We start from the raw sequence: 19653 nt of genomic DNA on the forward strand, positions 1-19653 counted from the left end.
CTTCCAAGTAATATTCTGAGATTTTTTTCCCTCCATGTGTTCTCAGGTAGTGCTTGGCATAAAATGGATCCTCTCAGCACAGCAAACGTTGACTTTTGCCTTGATGTGTTCAAAGAGCTGAACAGGCACAACGTAGGAGAAAACATCTTCTTTTCACCACTGAGTCTGCTTTATGCTCTAAGTATGGTTCTCCTTGGGGCCAGAGGAAACAGTGCAGGGCAGATGGAGAAGGTATGGAACACAGTAGAGATTTCCACAGACCTTTCACGTGTTCTGTGCACCCGTCTGGATCAGCCAGATACACGCATCTTGATACCAAGGAAATTCTGCCGTCTTGTGACTGAAGAAACACATTTGGGAAAATCATATTTCTTAGAATAATGGTTAAATGATGCAATACTTATAGTGCAAATAACACAATAAATGCAACACAGTCTCTTCCTTCCCATTGGTGTTCCCATGCATACCCTTCTGTAGTTTACTTTTGGAGTTCACTTTTTTTCAGTGATTTAAATATGACAGAGAACACATGTGTGATACTATTCTTGCCCTCCAGGATTGCAACCAATAGAAAAACTTAATAACACTTTAAAAGCTCTCAAGTGTAAAAAAAATAATTCATTAGTACATTTGACGTTCACAACAGCCCTATGTGGTAGGTAGGGATTATTATCCCTATTTTACACGTGGGGAAACAGAAAGACTAAGAGAAAAGGGGTGACTTTTCTGGTTACAAAGGCTGATACATAGTGATTTTTCCATTATATGTATTTTTGATCGCTATGGAAAGTCTAGGTGAATATCACTTAACAACTCTTTGGATACTTATACATCATATTATTGTTTGTCCTTTATTTCTTTCCTCCATATTTTGATGCACTTTCATGATTTTCTTGGCTTAAAGTAGATATTGTAAAGGGACACCATGTAATGTTTTACATGACCCTAGAGGGTCACTGTCATAGTGAAGGGCCTGAGAACAGTAGGAGGGGGCAAAGGAGCCTCATTACTGTCTGGAGACGGACAGACAGTTGTCAGGGAACCTCTCTCTTGATCTCGGTTTCCCTACGTGAATGGGGATAATAGCATCTACTTACGAAGCTCTTACGAGGATTCAGTAAGATATGCCAAAGCTTAGTTCGGTACCCGGAAGATGACATCACTAAATGTTAGCTGTTATCATTGGTCATTTTCTGAAATGGAAAAACAGTAACTTGTAAATATTCACGTTTATAGACTGTATGTTGCTTTTGATATCAATTGACTCCTCTTTTTCCTTCCTAGGTGCTTCACTTTAATCGTATTGCAGAATCCTTAAAACCAGAGTTCAAGGCCTCAGCTAAGGTATGATAGTATCACTACTGAGCTATCAAATGCTCTTCAACATAAGAGCACCAAGGACTAATAGTGCAGGGGTTGAGTGGCAGAGCCTCTCTTTGGCCCCTAAAGGACCCAGAAGCATTGTCTCTGTTGGTCAAGTCCTTTAGTCTTCCTGGTAATTGCTACAGCCTATACAGTTAACATAATGAAAATAATTACAGTATTAAAGTCCCCCAGCTTTTATAATATGTCTTATTGTTATTCTTGCTCAAGCTTTCTGTTCTTTCATGGACTGTGCCGTAAATCTCAACATGGGACTGAGTCTGCCAGCCTCATCTGTGAGGGAGTAGATTTTTGCAGTGGGGTCACTGAGAGAGGACCCATTGCCTTATAGTTAGACCTCAGGAAAACGGGGCCTGATGTTGCCCAGCCCACACTGCCTGGGACTGTGATTCCCACTTCTCTCAAGTAGGAGAATTCCTGTTGACATCAAAATTAGAACTCACACGTGATATGGTTATGTGTTTGATTGTGATTGATTCAGAAAACACATAAATACATACAGGTTCAAAAAATACTTGCTTCACAGAACCCAACTTGTTGTGAGGAGATTAAAGCACGTCCGTAGTTTGGGAAACTTTGCTTCAGGGAATGTGGGTAGACCCCAATAATGTCCTTGAGTGCAGATGCCTCAAAGCCGTATGTCTAACAGAATTGCTCCTGGGAATGGGTTGGATGGGTGAGTGAGATCAGTTCAGCAAAGGGCTAAAGTGTTTGGTTCCATGGTCACACAGAAAATGGAGACGTTGGAAGGAGCGTGACAGAGATGATTCTATAGGTACAGGGACAGCAGCAAAACTTGGATCGTCACCCTAAAGACCCCACTAGGATCTCTTTATGAAAACTTGTGCTTTTGGATTTAACCATAGGGGCCAACAAGTGTTTGTGTGTTTTGCAATAGCTTACAGTTCTGCACACAACTTGTGACTAAGGTCACAGAGTGCTGAGATTGTTGTGCTGGAGGAAATCTAGAGAAGGAACATGCTTTAAACTCCCCAACTCTTTGCTTGTTAGTATTCCCTACCCTTTTATTCAGAGGCAAACACCTTGCTGTCTACTTACTGTTTCCACATTATTTATAACCCTCCAATGGCAAGAAATCAAGCAACTTAATACTCCATCCTTTGTTTATTGGTGCCTCAGTGCAGCCAAGCTGGAAGGATTCATTCAGCGTTTGGAGTCTTATTCTCTCAAATTAACCAGCCAGACTCTAACTATACCCTCAGCATGGCCAACAGACTCTACGGGACAAAGGCGATGATGTTCCATCAGGTAAGTCCGTCTGCAGTGGTGACCCACAGCTGTCTTGGCATCCTCTAGTTTCAAACCATAAAATAAGGGAAGAGTGAGAAGAGCCACATGGCATTCATCTGTAAGAGATTAAATTTTGAGCTGACTTAGAGTTTCAGTGAAATGGTTTTATCAAAATCCCATTTAAAGTTGTGAAATATCACATAACAATTTTATTTTTGCAAAAACCACCAAAGTTGTCCAAGCAGCAAGGTCAGGGATGAAGCACAAAACAAAGTAGTTAAGAATTCTCTTGTGGATCACGAAAAAGCAAAATACGTTTCTCGCCCCTTCTTCAGAGGTCTTTAATGGCAGAGTACTAAGAATCAATGGGAAGCATACCGGACTGGGAGCCAAGAGATGTGAATTCTGTTCCCTGTGAGACACATGACTTTGGGAAAGTCACCTTTATCTTTAAAATGAGAGAATTAGACTTAAATCCCTTTTAGCTTCAAGATTCTAACACTATTTATAACATTTCCCAACAGTAGTGTAATATGTAGTTTTATTGAGTGTTTACCATGTGCCGTTTACTCTACTTAATACGTTGTAGGTCTTATCACATTAACTGCTACATAGTCCTAATATAAGTACAAAATTGCCATTAATTCTACAATTGTGAGGCGGATTCTGAAAAGTCAAGTTGACAAAGGTAGCCGAGATAATTAAGTGGCAAAGCCTGAGTGCGACCCCTATCCAAATCTATCTTCCTGTTTTAATTGCTGTGTTATCCTGATGTGATTAAGGTGAAATGCTAGCCTCAGTGACATAGCTTTTATTTGACCAATTTTATTTAAATGCTGGCTCGGGGAAGCAGAATGAAGTCCTGAATTTCTAATGTTCTCCTCTAGTCTGGTAATGTAGTCTGTGTCTTAACAGTTGATTGTCAGAATTTTTGCAACTTGGGGTGGTCCATCCTGGGGTGTGGACCTGTTTCAGAAGTGTTGTTTCCTACTGTCCTAAAAGCTTACAGTGACTCTTCTATGGAGTGCCTGCTGATGTGGTAGGGATTAGCAGTCATGGTCCCTAAAGTTGGAATACTCTCTCTCCTGCCCCGTGTCTTCCCCAAACAGTGATCTGGACGTAGGTAGTAGAGAAATGTTGATTTGAGATAATGACGAATGCATCTGTTCCTAAAATGTGAAGCTCCTCATTAGTGTCGTGCAGATTGTCATGATCTGTATCTTACATGAGATATTATTATCCCAGGATTCTGTCTGGAAAAACTTTCATCTCATGGATTAAGGACAATCACTTAAGCATGTTCTAGCCACAGTTGGACCAGCTCAGGACAAGAGTCATCCCGAGGCCCAGAGTTTGCTCTTAGCAAGCTTTCCTTTTGTTCTATAATGGATTTAGGCACAAGAGAACCCAGTTAAGCAAATGGCAAGCCACACCCCAGGCAGCCACTTTCATACCTGCCATATTTCTAAGTCTTGTATCATCCTGCTCAGTTCATGGTGGGGCCTTGGGTCCTACTATGGACATACCATAGAGGTATGTCCCCAAGGTCTCAAGAATGGAACAACAGGCAATTTCATTTGAGTCGATGTAGATTTGACTGCTGCCTTGGCAGTGAGGCAGTGGAAAGTTCCCAGTTCTAGAAATCAAGGGCCATGCATGGGTGGTAATCAGTGGTGGGTCCAGAATGTCATATTGGGGCCAGCTTGGGAACTTGGTTAAAAGAGAGGGCTAGGTTCTTTATACTGATTTTGCACACTGTTTTTACTTGGATTACTAGTATAGGTGAGTAAAATAGTGAATTCCTTAAGTTATTTTTGTTCACATTTTACATAAAGTTGAAAAAATGTCAATTATGTCCACTGGAGAATATGATTACCATTTTAATTATAGTGGCTTTTAGGGAGGTTGATACAAATACCACGGGGAGACCAAGCCCTCTGTTAGGCCTCCAACAAGCAAAATGTAATCACCCTGGTCCTGAATCACTTCGTCATTCTAGTCCTCAGTTTTCTCATCTAGAACGTAGGGCAGTGACTCCCATTTGTCTGTTTGAGAGGACAGAGCAGTGAGAGTAAATTGTAACTTGCCATTTTGCTTTGAGCATTTTAGAACAAAGAATGCCAATGATAGGGCAGAAGAGGCAACCAAACACTTCTGAACATTCCCTTTGGAAAGCTGTTTGATTTGTTTAAATCCATTTGCTTTATTAAGAATAAGTATACATGGGGGTGCCTGGGTGGCTCAGTCGGTTGAGCGTCCCACTTCGGCTCAGGTCATGATCTCACGGCTCGTGAGTTCGAGCCCCGTGTCAGGCTTCGTGCTGACAGCTCAGAGCCTGGAGCCTGCTTCAGATTCTGTGTCCCTCTCTCTCTCTGCCCCACCCCTGCTTGTGCTCTGTCTCTCTCTGTCTTTCAGAAATGAATAAACATAAAAAAAAAATTAAAGAATAAGTATACATGGATTCGGCTTCCTTTCAGACATATAAACACGAGCTGCTTTTGTCTCTGTGTTGCGATTTTATTTTACTTATTTTTTTTTTAAGTTTCATTTTTTTTATTTTGAGAGAGAGTGTGCACGCGCAGAGGAGGGATGGAGAGAGAGGGAGAGAGAGAATCCCAAGCAGGCTCCATGCTGTCAGCTCAGAGCCCAAGACTTGGGGGTCAAACTCATGAACCATGAGATCATGACCTGAGCCAAAATCAAGAGTTGGATGCTTAACCGACTGAGCCACCCAGGTACCCCTCTGTGTTGTGATTTTTAGAACACATAGAGCTGTAGGCTTTTGCTTCCCTTCTACTGTTTTTGTGTTGTGCTATTGTCCTTTCTTTTTACAGCAATATCTAAACTGTTCTGAGAAACTGTATCAAACCATACCGCAAACTGTTGATTTTGAACGGTCTCCAGAAGAAACGAGGAAAACTATTAATGCTTGGGTTGCAAGTAAAACTAATGGTAAGAATAAGTCCCACGGGTGTCTTCAAACTTTAATTGGACTGTTTTGATAAACTCCCTGAGTCAGTGCTAACAAGGAAGCTGGGTGACCTCCAGGACCTAACATAGATCAACAATGGAGGACAAGAAGGGAGTATTTTGGAATATTCTTTACAATCATTTGTCCTGATTGTGAGCTAAGCCAGGTGATTCTGAGAATGAGAAGAACAGTATTTCTACTTTATAGAAGGGTTGTACATTCTGCAATTAAAATGTAATTAAATTGAAATCCGCCTTTCGTGATTTTAAAATCAATCTTGCAGTTGTCAAATACTTCTTTAAAAAATGGCAGATTAAATATTTAGATTTAAAGATGTGTTCATTTCATTATTTAAAAACATCTAGTTAAGGAAATATTTAAATAAAAAAGAGAGAGAATAATATAGTGAATCCTTATTTACCTCTCAGCTGCAAGATTTATTACTTAAGGCCAATTCTCTATCTGTACTCTCACTCTTCTCTCACTGCCTCTTCCATGACAAAGCCCAGATATCTTTTTTCAGGTTGTGTCTCTCAAAAATATAAATTATTTAAAAGAAAATACCACTGCACCATTGTTACATATAGGAAGTTAAAAATAACCGTTTATATTAACAAATATGCAGCGAGTTTTTGTATTTCCCCAATTGTCTCGCTTTTGTGTGAATCAGGACTCAAGTAACATTTATACATTGCAGTTGGTCAGTATGTTTCTTACGTCTGGATTTTAATTTAATTTAATTTAATTTAATTTAATTTAATTTAATTTTATTTTATTTTGAGAGAGTGCAAGTGGGGGAAGTTTGGGGGAGCAGAGAGAGAGAGAGAGAGAGAATGAATCTTAATCTCCATGCTCAGTGGGGTAGATGATGCGGGGCTTGATCCTAAGACCCTGGGATCATGACCTGAGCTGAAATCAAGAGTCAGACGCTTAACTGACTGGGCCACCCAGGTGCCCCTTATCTTGATTTTTAAAATAATTTTTTTGACTGAAATATATATATATATATATATATGTGTGTGTGTGTGTATGTATGTGTGTGTATATATATATATATATATATATATATATATACTTACAGAAATATATACAGTATATGTTTGCTGTTCAATGAATTATCACAAAGCAGAAATTATCACAAAAGCAAATGCCCTCAGGTAACCCCCCTCTACCTTTAGCAGGTCAGAGAAATAAAACATTAGTTACTAGGAAGGGCACACTCCAAGGCCACTCTCGTGTTTCCTCCCAGAAACGAACCCACCCTATTGCCAAACATTAAGATTTCTCTGACTCCTTTTACTATATATTAGTTCTGCCTATTTTTAAATTTCATGTTAACTGGAATCATAAAGCATGTGCTTACGGTTTTTTAAGCTCAACATTTTGTGAGATTCATCCCTGTGACTACATGTTGCATGGTTTGCTCATTTTCATTGATATCTATCTTTGTTCTCTGAAAATACCTAAATATATTTATTCAGTCTACTGAGTCTTAATGAACACTCGGAACATGTTTAGTTGGGTCTATTATGAACAGCACTGCTATCAGCATTTTGATTCACTTCTTTTGGTACATATACTGTATGTGATTTTGTTGGATGGATACCTGGAAATGAAATTGCTGACCATATAAGGTATGTGTGTATTTAATTTTAATAGATACAAAACAGTTTTATTTTTTTTTAATTTGTTTTAACGTTTTTATTTATTTTTGAGACAGAGAGAGACAGAGCATGAACAGGGGAGGAGCAGAGAGAGAGGGAGACATAGAATCTGAAACGGGCTCCAGGCTCTGAGCTGTCAGCACAGAGCCCGATGGGGGGCTCGAACTCACGGACCGTGAGATCATGACCTGAGCCGAAGTCGGACGCTCAACCAACTGAGCCACCCAGGCGCCCCCAAAACTATTTTCTAAAGTGGTTTACCAATGCACTTGCCCAAGCAATGAATGAGAGTTTTATTTGTTCCTCAACTTTGCCAACACCTGTGAGTCTTATTAACTTTAGCCATTGTAGTGAGTTTAGTTTTAATTTGCATTTCCTTTTTGAATTATATCATTGAACATTTTTATACACTTCATATCTTCCTTTGTAAAGTGCCTGTTTAAATATTTTGTCCATACATCAGGATGATTTGTCTGGTTTTTTTCTTACACATTTTTAGGGAATTCTTTGCATATACTGAATATGTATGTTGCAAGTAATTTCTACCATTTTGTATCGTGTCTTTTCCTTCCCTTAATGGTGCCTTTGATGAATAGAAGTTCTCAATTTCAAAGGAGCAAAATGTATCAATCTTTTCTTTTATAGTCAGTACCTTGGCATACTTTTAAATAAATCTTTTGCCTACTCCTACCTCATGAAAATATTTTTATGTTGTCTGCTAGAAGCTTTACTGTTTCACTACAGTCAAGATTCATTTAAAAGTTCATTCCACTCCACATGGACATCTACTTCACATACCACTGTTTATTGGGAAAAGGTTCCTGTCACCATTACACTCCAATGTACATTTTCTCATAAGCCGGATGATCATATCTGTTTCTGGGTTCTTCAGTGGGCTCCATTTGTCTATTTATTTATTCTCATGAAAATACCACAATTATAGTAGCTTTATAATATGTCTTGATAGCTGGAAGTCTAAGTCCATTGTTGATCCTCTCCAAAGAGCCTTGATTTAACTTGATCTTTTGCATTACACATACATTTTATTTATTTTCATTTGAGTATAGTTGATGCACGCTGGTAACATTAGTTGCAAGTGTACAACATAGTGATTCAGTCTATACATTATGCTGTGTTCACCGCAGGTGTAGCTCCATCTGTCCCAACACATCACTATTACAGTATCCCTGACTATGTTTCTTAGGCTGTGGTTTTTGTTCCCTTGACTTACTCATTCTATAACTGGAAGCCAGTATCTCCCTTTCCTCTTCACCCATTCTGGCCAACCCCCAACCCCCTCCCCTCTGGCAATTACTACTTTGTTCTTTGTATTTATAGGTCTGATTCTGCTCTTTGTTTATTTATTTTTTTAAGTTTACTTATTTATTTTGAGAGAGAGAGAGAGAGAGAGAGAGAGTGAGCACAAGCAAGCGAGGGAGGGGCAGAGAGAGAGGTAGAGAGAGAATCCCAAACAGCTCCACACTGTCAGTGCAGAGCCTGATGCGGGGCTTGAACCCATGAACGGTGAGATCGTGACCTGAGCTGAACCACCCAGATGCCCCCGTTTGTTGTTTTTCTTATGCAGTCATAAAGAAGGATGAGATCATGCCATGTGAGACAACATGGATGGATCTAGAGGGTATTATGCTAAGTGAAATAAGTCAGCCTGAGAGCAGATGCCATATGATTTCACTCATAAGTGGAATCCATGTACATTTTAAAATCAACTTGTCAATTTTTGTCAATATTCTAGTTGAAATTTTAGTTGGAGTGATATAGAGTCTATAGAGTTGGAGAAGAACAGGCATCTTTATAATATTCAGCTTCCAATCCACTTCCACGAAGTTTATCTCTGTTTAGGTCCTCTTTAATGTCTTTCATTAACATTTTGTATTTTTCTATGTTAATGTCTTGTGACAAATGGTTTTCAGATATTTGAGGTGTTTACTGAATTTTTACTAGTATCGGTTATTCCAAATTTTATTTGTTGTTGATGTAGGAGTGTATAACTGGCTGTCATATATTAAGATTGCTGAGTTCTCATAACTTTAGTTTACTCTTATATTATTTTAGATTTTCTATAAATACAGTCATTTCCTCTTCAGCCTTCCTTGCTGCTTTTCTTTTCTTATTGGCTAGGACCTTCCGCTGAATAGAGGTACTGATATTGGGCATCCTTACGTTGTGTCTTGTTTCTGGATTTATATCTTGTTTCTGAATGGTTTTGATAATATGTATTTAAGCATAATGTTTGTTGCTGTATTTTTATGAATGCATTTTTTCAGATTAAAGAAATTTCTGTTTCTGGTTTACTAAGACTTTTAGGCATAGATACTAACCATATCATATTGAAGCCTTCTCTGTATCTATTTAGCTATGATTTTTGTTCTTTAGCATACTAATTTAGGGAACTACATTGATTTTTAATGTTAAACCAACCTTTTTGTCCCAGGATCAACAAAACATGATCATGGTATGTTATGCTTTTTGCATATCACCAGATTTGATTTCCTGATACTTTCTTTAGAGGTTTTGCACCTGTGTTCATGAAAGAATTTGACCTTAGTTTTTATTTATTCAAATATTCTTGTCAGTTCAGGTATCCAGGTTATGCTCACTTCATGAGACCAGTTGGCAGTGTTTCTCCCCTTTTTCTAATTTCCAAAAGAGAGTTTATGCAAGATTGGTGTGAATTTTTCTCCTTCAAATATTTGGAAGAATTCACGCCAATCTTACATAAACAATCTTACATAAATTCCAAGGTGAGCCCTCTGTGCCTGGTGTTTTCTATGTGGGAAGATTTTGATTAGAGATTTGATTCCTCTAATAAATAGAGACCTACTTATATTTTCTGTTTCTTCTTGTGTACGTTTTTGAATTTTTTTCTCACGGGTTACAGCCATTTTATCTGAATTTTCAAATGTATTAGCATAAAATTGCTCATAATAAAGTTGTATTACCTTCTTAATGTCTTTTGGTTATATAATGTTTTCTCTTTTTTTATTTCTGGAAACATGAATTGTGCATTTTTTCTTTTTTCCTAATTAGACTTGTTATGGATTGGTAATTTTTTAGTCTTTTCAAAGAATCAACTTGTGTGTTCCCTATTGTAGTTTTTTTATTACATGAGTATTTATGATTATCATTTATTTCCTTCTTTTTACTATCTTGGTATTAAATTACTACTCTTTCTGTAATTTTCTTGAGATGAACAGTTGATTTTCAGACATTCTTTTAATATATGCATTTAAGACAATTGCTTTCCCTCTAGGTATGACTTTAACTCCATCTCACAATTTTTCATTGTATTTCCATTATCGTTCAGTTCAAAATATTCTCTGATTTTCTTTTTTTTAATGTTTTATTTTTAGAGAGAGAGAGAGAGAGAGTGTGTGCGTGCATGCGCACACATGAGCGGGGAAGGGCAGAGAGAGAGGGGGATAGCGGGTTTGAAGTGGAATCCGTCCACACTGGAGGCAGAGAGACTGATGTGGGACTCAAACTCATGACCTGAGCCAAAGTTGGATGCTCAATCAACTGAGCCACCCAGGGGCCTCAAAATATTTTCTAATTTTCATTGAGATTTCTTCTCTGCCTCAGGGGTTATTTAAAAGTGGAAATTTTCTGGTTGTTTTTTAGTTACTGATTTTTAGCTCAGTTCTGTTGTAATCAGAGAACATAATAATCAATTGTTTGCAATTTATTGAGACTTTTGAGGTAAAACATATGTTTTAATTTTGGTAAAATTTTCATGTGCACTTAAAAATAATGTGTATTCTTTAGTTACTGGGTGAGATTTTTTAATTTTATCGGTTAGGCTGACTTTGTTATTTGTGATGTCTGTGTTTGAGTGTCTTTGCTTCTTTCTTGACTGCTTTTTATCATCATTTACTGAGAAAAGCTGTATTTAAAATCTTGCACTATGATTGTGGATTTTTACGTTTCTCCTTTTAGTTACGTCCAATTTTGCCGCACATATTTTGAGGCTGCGCGTTTTTAAGTGCATAGGTATTTAAATTGCCATACATTCTCAGTGGATTGCTCCTTGTGTTATTCTGAAACATCTCTCCCACCTTGCCAGCTCCTGAACTTCATTATTTTTTCACTAGCACTGAGACACTGAGAAAAGTAGTTCTTAAATTCTTGGTCTTCAGTTTCTGTCATGTTTTTCCTTATCGAGGCTTGGGGAAACTTTTGAAACTTCACTATACCTTGAGGAAAAAATTATTCAGAAGTCCCTGTTGAGCTCATCTGTTTGTGTTTCTCCTGCCTATGAGATCTTTACCCCTTCAGCGTTGACTGCCTGGCTTCCTTTAGCTCTAATTTTTTAAAAACACTTTTTTTTTAAACATTTATTTCTTTAAAAAATTTTTTTAATGTTTATTTATTTTTGAAGGAGAGAGAGAGCACAAGTTGGGGGGTGGGAGTAGAGTGAGAGGGAGACACAGAATCTGCAGCAGGTTCCAGCCTCCGAACTGTCAGCACAGAGCCCGATGCAGGGCTCAAACTCACAGACCGCGAGATCATGACCTGAGCTGAATGAAGTCGGACGCTCAACTGACTGAGCCACCCAGGCGCCCCATGCAGTATTCCAATTCTTCCATTCCTTCTTTATAATCTGGATTATGAGAAACTTCTCATAAAATATTTGGTTATTCTAAGTACAGTTGATATGAGGAAAACAAAAAAAAAGGATGCCAGATTCCTTCTCTTCAATACCAGTTTTTGGGCCAACGTTTACTCCCTCTGAGCATCCTCGAAGACAGCCAATGAGTTTTTTCCCAAAGATTTTTTTAAATGTTTTTTTACTTATTTTGAGAGAGAGCGAGAGCGAGCTGAGCAGGGGAGGGGCAGAGAGAAAGGGAGAGAGAGAATCCCAAGCAGGGATTCAGTCAGCATAGAGCCCAACGCAGGGCTCGATTCCACGAACTCAGAGATCATGACCTGAGCCAAAATCAAGAGTCGGACGCTTAACCAGCTGAGCCACCCAGGTGCCCCGTTTTCTTTTTAAAGTATCATTATGAATTCATAAATTTAAACATTTTGAGATGTTTCCATTTATTGTCTCCTTTTAGTCAGGGGTCCCATCTTTATATTGGCTCCTAAGTCCTTTTGACCCTACTCTTATGGAATTTGATGGCTTCTTTGCTTTCTGATTTTACCAGATGTTCCAGACTCCTGTCCTACTGATGACCTAGAATTACTTCTCGCGGGAATCCTGGATCATTCTCATGAGAAATGATATTAGAGACCATAGCCTGGGTACAAGAGTTCCCATTGATACTGGCATGGTCATTGTTTAAGGCCTTCTCAGTGAATATATTTTTTAGATGAAATACAGCATAATTTCTTACTGATACGACCAATTCAAATTCCGGTTCAAAGGATTTTTACTTAACAGCCCTCCCTTTTTTACATCTATTTCCCTTTTATCTTGTGTCAAAAATCCCAGATTCCAGTGTCACCAATATTATTGCAAAATTGCATCATCCAACAATACACACAGTCTCCAAATAACAATACTAATAAAATATAACAGTAGCTTAAGATGTTGTTTGGAGTTCTTTTTGTCCTTTGGGTCTATCCCACTAGAGATGCACGAAGTACCATACTGAAATCCCCGTCTGTGTGGTTATGCCATCAACTCATTGTACTGGTAGTCTCTGAGGTTTATGAATGTAGGCAATCATATTCCTTGGTACAGGAGAAATAAAGCTTATTAAGTAATAACATTAGGATGAAATAACATCAAAGTATTAAATTAAAGCTAATTGCATTTATGAAGAACATGTCAGTAGAACAAAATAAATACTTCTCTGCGCCTAAAGACTGCCCCTAACATATTTGTATCTCACTATTTCACTTATCAGTGAAGTGTCAACAATATTTTGTTGATGGGTGGACTGATGGGTGTTATTCAAGTTTAGTAATAGGTGACAAGATTAAAATATGCATTTATTCAGTTCTTTGTATTAAGTTAGAAAATGCTTGGAAAGGTCTACATATTTTCAGATCTGTTAATTTACTTAGAACAGTAGTGGAAAAATTAAGCTTAGAGTCTGATGTTCCAGATATCCTTATGTTTCCTATTGCTAGCTTGTATTGAATTAAGGTTTTGTAAATTGCAGCGTAGCAGGGTGCACCAAGGGGGCTTGGTGTTCAATTTGAACAGTATATTAACAAAGCAGTAAACATCTTGTATGTTTTTTATAAATTCTGATTTTTAGATATGTATTTACTTTAAGTGTTGGTATATACTTGTGATACACGAATTGCTAGTACATTGTAAGAATCAGTGAATCTTTTGAATGCTTAACCTATTTGGATGTGGTGAAGTGCTGGTAAGTATGAAGCCTGATAACTATTAAAGGGAAGCCATAAGAAATTATTAAAGATTTTCTAAATAAGCAGTAATGTATAGGAAGGCATTGGATATGACTAGGTATCAGACAAGTGGATCATTAGCTAATATACTAGCTACTCTCCAGATGCCATCTTCTGATTAGAAATAACAAAGCATTCAATCCTGTGATAAAAACTTCATTTGACAAGGACAGCCTCCATGGCCAGGAGATAAAAGGGTTCTTCTGGTGTCTCAAATTTATAACTAGCCTTAAAAAGGAAATGGTTCCAGGGCTGCCTGGGTGACTCAGTCGGTTTGAGCGTCTGACTTTGGCTCAGGTCATATCTCACAGTTTGCAGGTTTGAACTCCACGTCGGGCTCCGCACTGACAGCTCAGAGCCTGGAGCCTGCTTCAGATTCTGTGTCTCCCTCTCTCTCTGCCTGTCTCCTGATCGCGCTCTGTCTCTCCCTCAAAAGCAAATAAACATTAAAAAAAATTAAGAAATGGTTCCAGGTTTCTAGTGAATGTTCAACTCTCTGTTATCAATAAACCCAAGTTCTAATCCAAATATATTATCTTTTTTTTTTTTAATTATTATTATAAGGAAAAGTCACAAACCTCTTTGGAAAGGGCACAATTGATCCTTCTTGTGTAATGGTCCTGGTGAACGCCATATATTTCAAAGGACAATGGCAAAATAAGTTTCAGGAAAGAGAGACAATTAAAACCCCTTTTCTGCTAAGTGGGGTAAGTATTTTGTTTTCAGACTGATGATAAATTCTGGAGAATGTTAAGGCCAATTTAGAAAGTTTCAGTGAAGACACTGGTCTAGGTTTCTTTCTTTTTTAAAAATGTTTATTATTTATTTACTTATTTATTTGGGCAGGGGTAGAGAGAGACAGAGCATGAATGGGGGGAAGGCAGAGAGAGAGAGGGAGACACAGAATCCAAGGCAGGCTCCAGGCTCCGAGCTGTCAGCACAGAGCCTGATGTGGGGCTCGAACTCACGAACTGCGAGATCACAACCTTAGCCGAAGTTGGACACTTAACCGAGCAAGTCACCTAGACGCCCCTCCATAGGTTTCTTTAATTGTGTTTTCTGTGAATTTTACTTTCATTTTTCCACACGAAGTGCCAGTAATCTTTCTCATGGGGCCCGTAACTGGAGCCTTTGGACACTGGCACCCCTCTCGCAGATAAGAGAGCCTGTTCCCGTAGCCATGCATTCTGTCCACGTATGCTGGGGTTGCTTTCTCAGCACAACACAGCTCTCCGTATTACTTTTCTGCTAGAGAGCCTCCAATTGGATTAGCAAAGAAAATGATCCTATGATGTCATTTTTCCACATAAATCATCTTAGGTGGTAATGCTAGCTTCGTTTTGAATGCGTCTCAAGCTAATATATAAAAGATATTTTATATGTAGATGACTGTATATAGTATTTGAACTAGACAAGCTCTAACAATGACTTATTTTAAAATAAAAAATTCATAACCTTTGCAAAGGAAAGTAATAAAGGGTGTCCTTTATTGGTTTTATTTTACCCACGCCTTTAGTGTTAATGCAAATATTCGTGTTTTGCAAAAACATCAGCATACGTACATGTGCATGCAAATATGTGACTGTTGTACCTAATGAGAACCCCCCCCCCTTTTTTAATAGGGTAAAAGCGTACTTGTGGAAATGATGTATCAAACGGGAACATATAAATTAGCCTTCATAAAGGAGCCGCGGATGCAAATTCTGGAGCTGCCCTACGTGAACCACAAACTAAGCATGATTGTTCTGCTTCCCGCGGGCACGGCCAGCCTGGAACAGGTGAAGTTAGAAAATGCTAATGTGAAGAGGAAACACATGTGCATGTGTGTGTGACGCTAGTGTGGTCAGTCCCTAATTCAGTCACACGCTGGGTTCAGCGGTAGGCCGCAGGGGCTGTGAGAGGAAGGGGGACCCTGGGCCCTGCCTTCGGGACCATGCATTCCAGGGGGAATAATCTATTGTTCCATAAAAGAGGGCACAAGGAGGCAAAAGTGCCATCTTGTACTAATACATGCACCTGCTGCTTACTTGACATTTGGGAAGCATCTTTCTCTAGTGATGGATTTGTAATGCCGGTTAGGGTCTTAGTACACAGCAATCTGATTAAGCCACCTTCCACTCGGGAGCAGTTTTTCCAACCCAGTTATAACATGCTTTCGTGAGGCAACCACTCTTTTTTAGCATCCTGCTATTGTAGGGGAAATGAGTGCCACAGCCATTGAGAAAAGGTCATGGTGGTGGCAGGGGTTTGGGTCAAAGCCCCCCCTCTCTGGCTGCAGCCAAAACTGCCTAGCACAGAAGCAGGCAAGCCACTGACATGAAGTGAGCGCACCTCCCCAGCCTTGCTGGAACTCTCCAGTGCTCTGCGGGAATGACAAAGAGGAAGCTGACGTACATGCACGGACGGGATGGTCCCAGTCAGAGGTTTCTAAGGCAGGGAGCGCCTGCTTGAGGTTAAACAATGTGGCACGGGCGGGTGGGGCCTAGGGAAGGCTTCTTGAAGCACCTGGTTTGGGATGTGTGTGTGTGGACCTCTAGGAAGAGAAGCATGGCTGTGGCCAGGAGAACAGGTGTGATACTGGCGTGGCCGATTCAGAGGGGCTCAGACCTCTGGGCACCTGTTGTGGACTGCCAGGGAAGATATTTGGAGGCAGATAGCATTTTGGAAGCAGTGTAGAAGTGGTCTTTATTAGCTTGTGATGCATTCATTTATCTATTCGTTTAGCCATTCATACACCAAACATTGTTTATGCTGAGAATTCTAGTGGGTTCTGGAACATAGAACATAGACGTAGTGGGTTCTGAAACATAGACAAATGTGTGGTTCCAACACACAGTTATAAGTAGCATGTAACAAGTGCCATGATACTTTGCCGGAAGTCCTGTGGGAGTAGAGAGAGTAGACAATGAGGGGATCTGGAAGGCTCCTGGTAGAGTAACCTTGATGTCTCACAGGTGGAGGGGTAGAAGATGAATAGGTGAACAAGGGTACCCTGGGGTTCCAACTAGAGCAAAATGCTCATGAAAATGCCCTAGAGATATGAGACCAGTAAGACAGATTTGCATCATGGTAACTCAGATTAGGGCAGAAAAGGACAAAAGGAAAAGATAGTTTATGTCTGATTGTATATTGTCAGGATGGAGAGAAGGTGACAAAAAGTTTTCAACTCTTGTTGTGGGATGATGGGCTTTGGCCTGCTGGTCTTGGAGCTGTGGGGAGGACTGGCTGGAGGGATCACATGCCCAAGGGGAGCGGTTTGAAGGGCTTACACGGAATGATGGCACTGGGTGGGGGGATGAGAAGGGGCCTGGTAGGCTGCATGGCTGAGCGGAGGTGTGGAAGGTGTGTAGAACCTCAGTTCTTCGGGACTTCGGGAGTAGTCACATAGCAGAGGCAGTGAGGGCAAGGGCAAAGTCAGGAGGGAAGCCAGTGTAATGAGGGGTTCCTGGCATCACAGAAGTCAAGTGAGCAACAAATTTGTAATAGAGGGTGTGATTTAATGTTTCGGAGTTGAGAACCAAATCAAGAAATGGTGACTTCATCCAGGAAACACAAGGACTTCAGAGGCAAGAGAGGGAGTTTAGATGAAGTCTGCATCTGAGGGAGTTAAGGCAGAAGACTGTAGGATACACGTTTGGGGCGTTTACTTATGAAACATCGATGAAAAGTAGACAATAGAATGGGGAAGATGTGGCTGAATGCAACATTCTTTGTGTTTTTTGTTTTTTTGTTTTTTCCCAGATAGGACTTGAGCATATTTTCAAGGTACAAAAGAAAGCAATACATGAAATCATTCACACTGAGAATTATAAAACGAATGGCATTTAATGCCACAGGCACGTGTTTGGCTTACATGGGCTCATCTGTGTTTTGTCTCTTAGATAGAGAAACAGCTGAACATGAAGACGTTTTACGAGTGGACCAGCTCTGCTAACATGATAGAGAGGGAAGTTGAAGTCCATATCCCCAGGTTCAAACTTGAAATGAAGTATGAGCTAAATGCTTTGCTAAACTCCCTTGGGATGACAGATATCTTCAACGAAATCAAAGCTGATCTCTCTGGAATATCACCAGCCAAAGGCCTGCATTTATCAAAGGTCATCCACAAGTCATATGTGGATGTCAATGAAGAGGGCACCGAGGCAGCAGCAGCTACTGGGGACAGCTTCGTTGTAAAAAGACTCCCCATCCGAGCTCAGTTCATGGCGAACCACCCTTTCCTGTTTTTCATAAGGCACATCCCTACCAACATGATCGTCTTCTGTGGCAAGCTCGCCTCTCCCTAAACAAGTGGGGCTGAGGGGGGCTCAGGGTCACAGAAGAGGTACAGGGACAAACCCATGACTAAAAGTAGCTCATCCCTTACACACCTCTGTGCCTTACTTTGCTCATCAGCAAAATGGGTCTAGGATCTCTCTCAACTTATACCTTGAATTGGTGAACCCTAAAATTATGGAAATCATGGAAGAAGATACATTTACAAAAAAAGCTTCTCTGGTTCTCTTATCTTTGGGGCCTCATTTAAGTGCTATCTGGGTGACATGATCAAGTCAATGAGAACAGTTTTCAAGGGTTAGATTTACTTGACTTGTATGTATCAGTGATCTCTTGAACAAGTGACCAATCTACCTTCAGAAAACTAAATTAAGGGCTTCAGCTTTGGTTGGATTTTTAAATATAGTTTTCCTTGCATGTGTAGACATAACATCATGAATTTTAGTTCAAAATTCTGTATTCATTATAATAAATATATAAAATGCCTTCAGTTCTGTGAAGATTTTTAATATACTCCAGTAATTAAATGACTTACCAAAGGAGATTGAAGAAGGAGGAGTCTAAATCAACATTTTCGTGGAATTTTTGGCCAAATGTTTTCAAGCCCTAAATTGGATAACTGATTTTTCTTTTTGCCTCCCTCCCTTCCTTTATTCTTTCCATTTTTCCTTCATTTTTCTCTTTCCCTCTCTCCTCTCCTCTCTCTCCTTCCTTCCTACCTTCTTCCCTCCCTCTCTCTTTTTTTTCAATAATGCAATGAATAAAAATTCAGAACAGCAAAAACAGAAATCAATCAGGAGATTTTTATTTAAAAGATAACCTTTTTAAAAAAAGAAATCCTCCTTAATTTCTACTCAAGATAACATGAAGTGATAATCAGATAATGATGGCCATGATACGTTTACTGCCTTTTCAGTGCCCTCTTCATAAATGCTTCCTACCAGAACTCTCTCAGAGATGTGAACAAAGCATAGGGGCCCTTCAGTTCTCTCTTCCGTAACCCAATCTTAGAAGGGGCAGTCCATAACAGGCCACTGCTTCCCCCCTAAGGTGATGGGACACCCTCTTTTTCTACTGACAGTGGTGGCAGCCAGTGATGGCTTTTTTTCCCCATCAGGGCACTGAAGGATGGGCTATCCTAATGATCCTTTATAAGCCCATTTGTCACATGGCATAAAGCCAAGAGGCCACCTTGGCCTACTTCACAGAATAACCCAGTGGTCCCCAAGCACAGAGGGTTTAACTGTGCTACAGTGGAGATACCTGAAGCAACAATGATGGGTGGAGAAAAGAGTTGTATCTTGGCATCTACTATTCACTTTAAACATCCTAATGAAACGATGACTAGGACCTGTCCAGTGAATGCCGCGTCCTTCTACATGAACCTGGCATATGCTGTATAGGAACTCAGGGGTATCACATAGGCCAAGTGCTGTGGGCTTGACCATAGCAGAGCATCATGGCGATCACTTGGCTTGGCCTCTGTCTGTTAAAAAGACTCAGACTGAGTGTCTGCTCACAGGCTGCAGTCCTAGAACCCCAAAACCCGCTTGAAGGGATGGGGACTGAGCTGGTGATGGTCATCATTTAGAGTCAAAGCCAGGAATAAGTCTCAGAGAGGGGTCTTCAGAAACACCAGTGTGAGTGCTGGGATAGGAGAGGAGGACTTGGAGAGACAGTGACTAAATCAGCCTGGGAGAGCAAAGCTGGGAGGGGTGCTGGAGT

The 19653-nt window shown here is 39.8% G+C and overlaps 1 protein-coding gene across 5 annotated transcripts in view; it reads left to right on the forward strand.

Annotated features, from left to right (window-relative positions):
* The window catches only part of SERPINB11 (serpin family B member 11), a 77631-nt gene that overhangs the window by 56216 nt on the left and 1762 nt on the right, over positions 1–19653 (forward strand). For 4 of the 5 annotated variants that reach the window (XM_042910726.1, XM_042910729.1, XM_042910728.1 and 1 more), the window contains exons 2-8: positions 47–231; positions 1285–1344; positions 2524–2652; positions 5469–5586; positions 14218–14360; positions 15276–15431; positions 17535–18588. In XM_042910726.1, coding sequence (XP_042766660.1) covers positions 47–231; positions 1285–1344; positions 2524–2652; positions 5469–5586; positions 14218–14360; positions 15276–15431; positions 17535–17939 — 1196 coding nt within the window. In that variant the 3' untranslated portion in view covers positions 17940–18588. Of the gene's footprint in view, positions 1–46; positions 232–1284; positions 1345–2523; positions 2653–5468; positions 5587–14217; positions 14361–15275; positions 15432–17534; positions 18589–19653 lie in introns of those variants that run through there. The other variant, XM_042910730.1, reaches the window with a different exon arrangement.

Source organism: Panthera leo, chromosome D3 (genome assembly GCF_018350215.1).
Source record: "Panthera leo isolate Ple1 chromosome D3, P.leo_Ple1_pat1.1, whole genome shotgun sequence".
Classification (NCBI taxonomy): Eukaryota; Metazoa; Chordata; class Mammalia; order Carnivora; family Felidae; genus Panthera; species Panthera leo.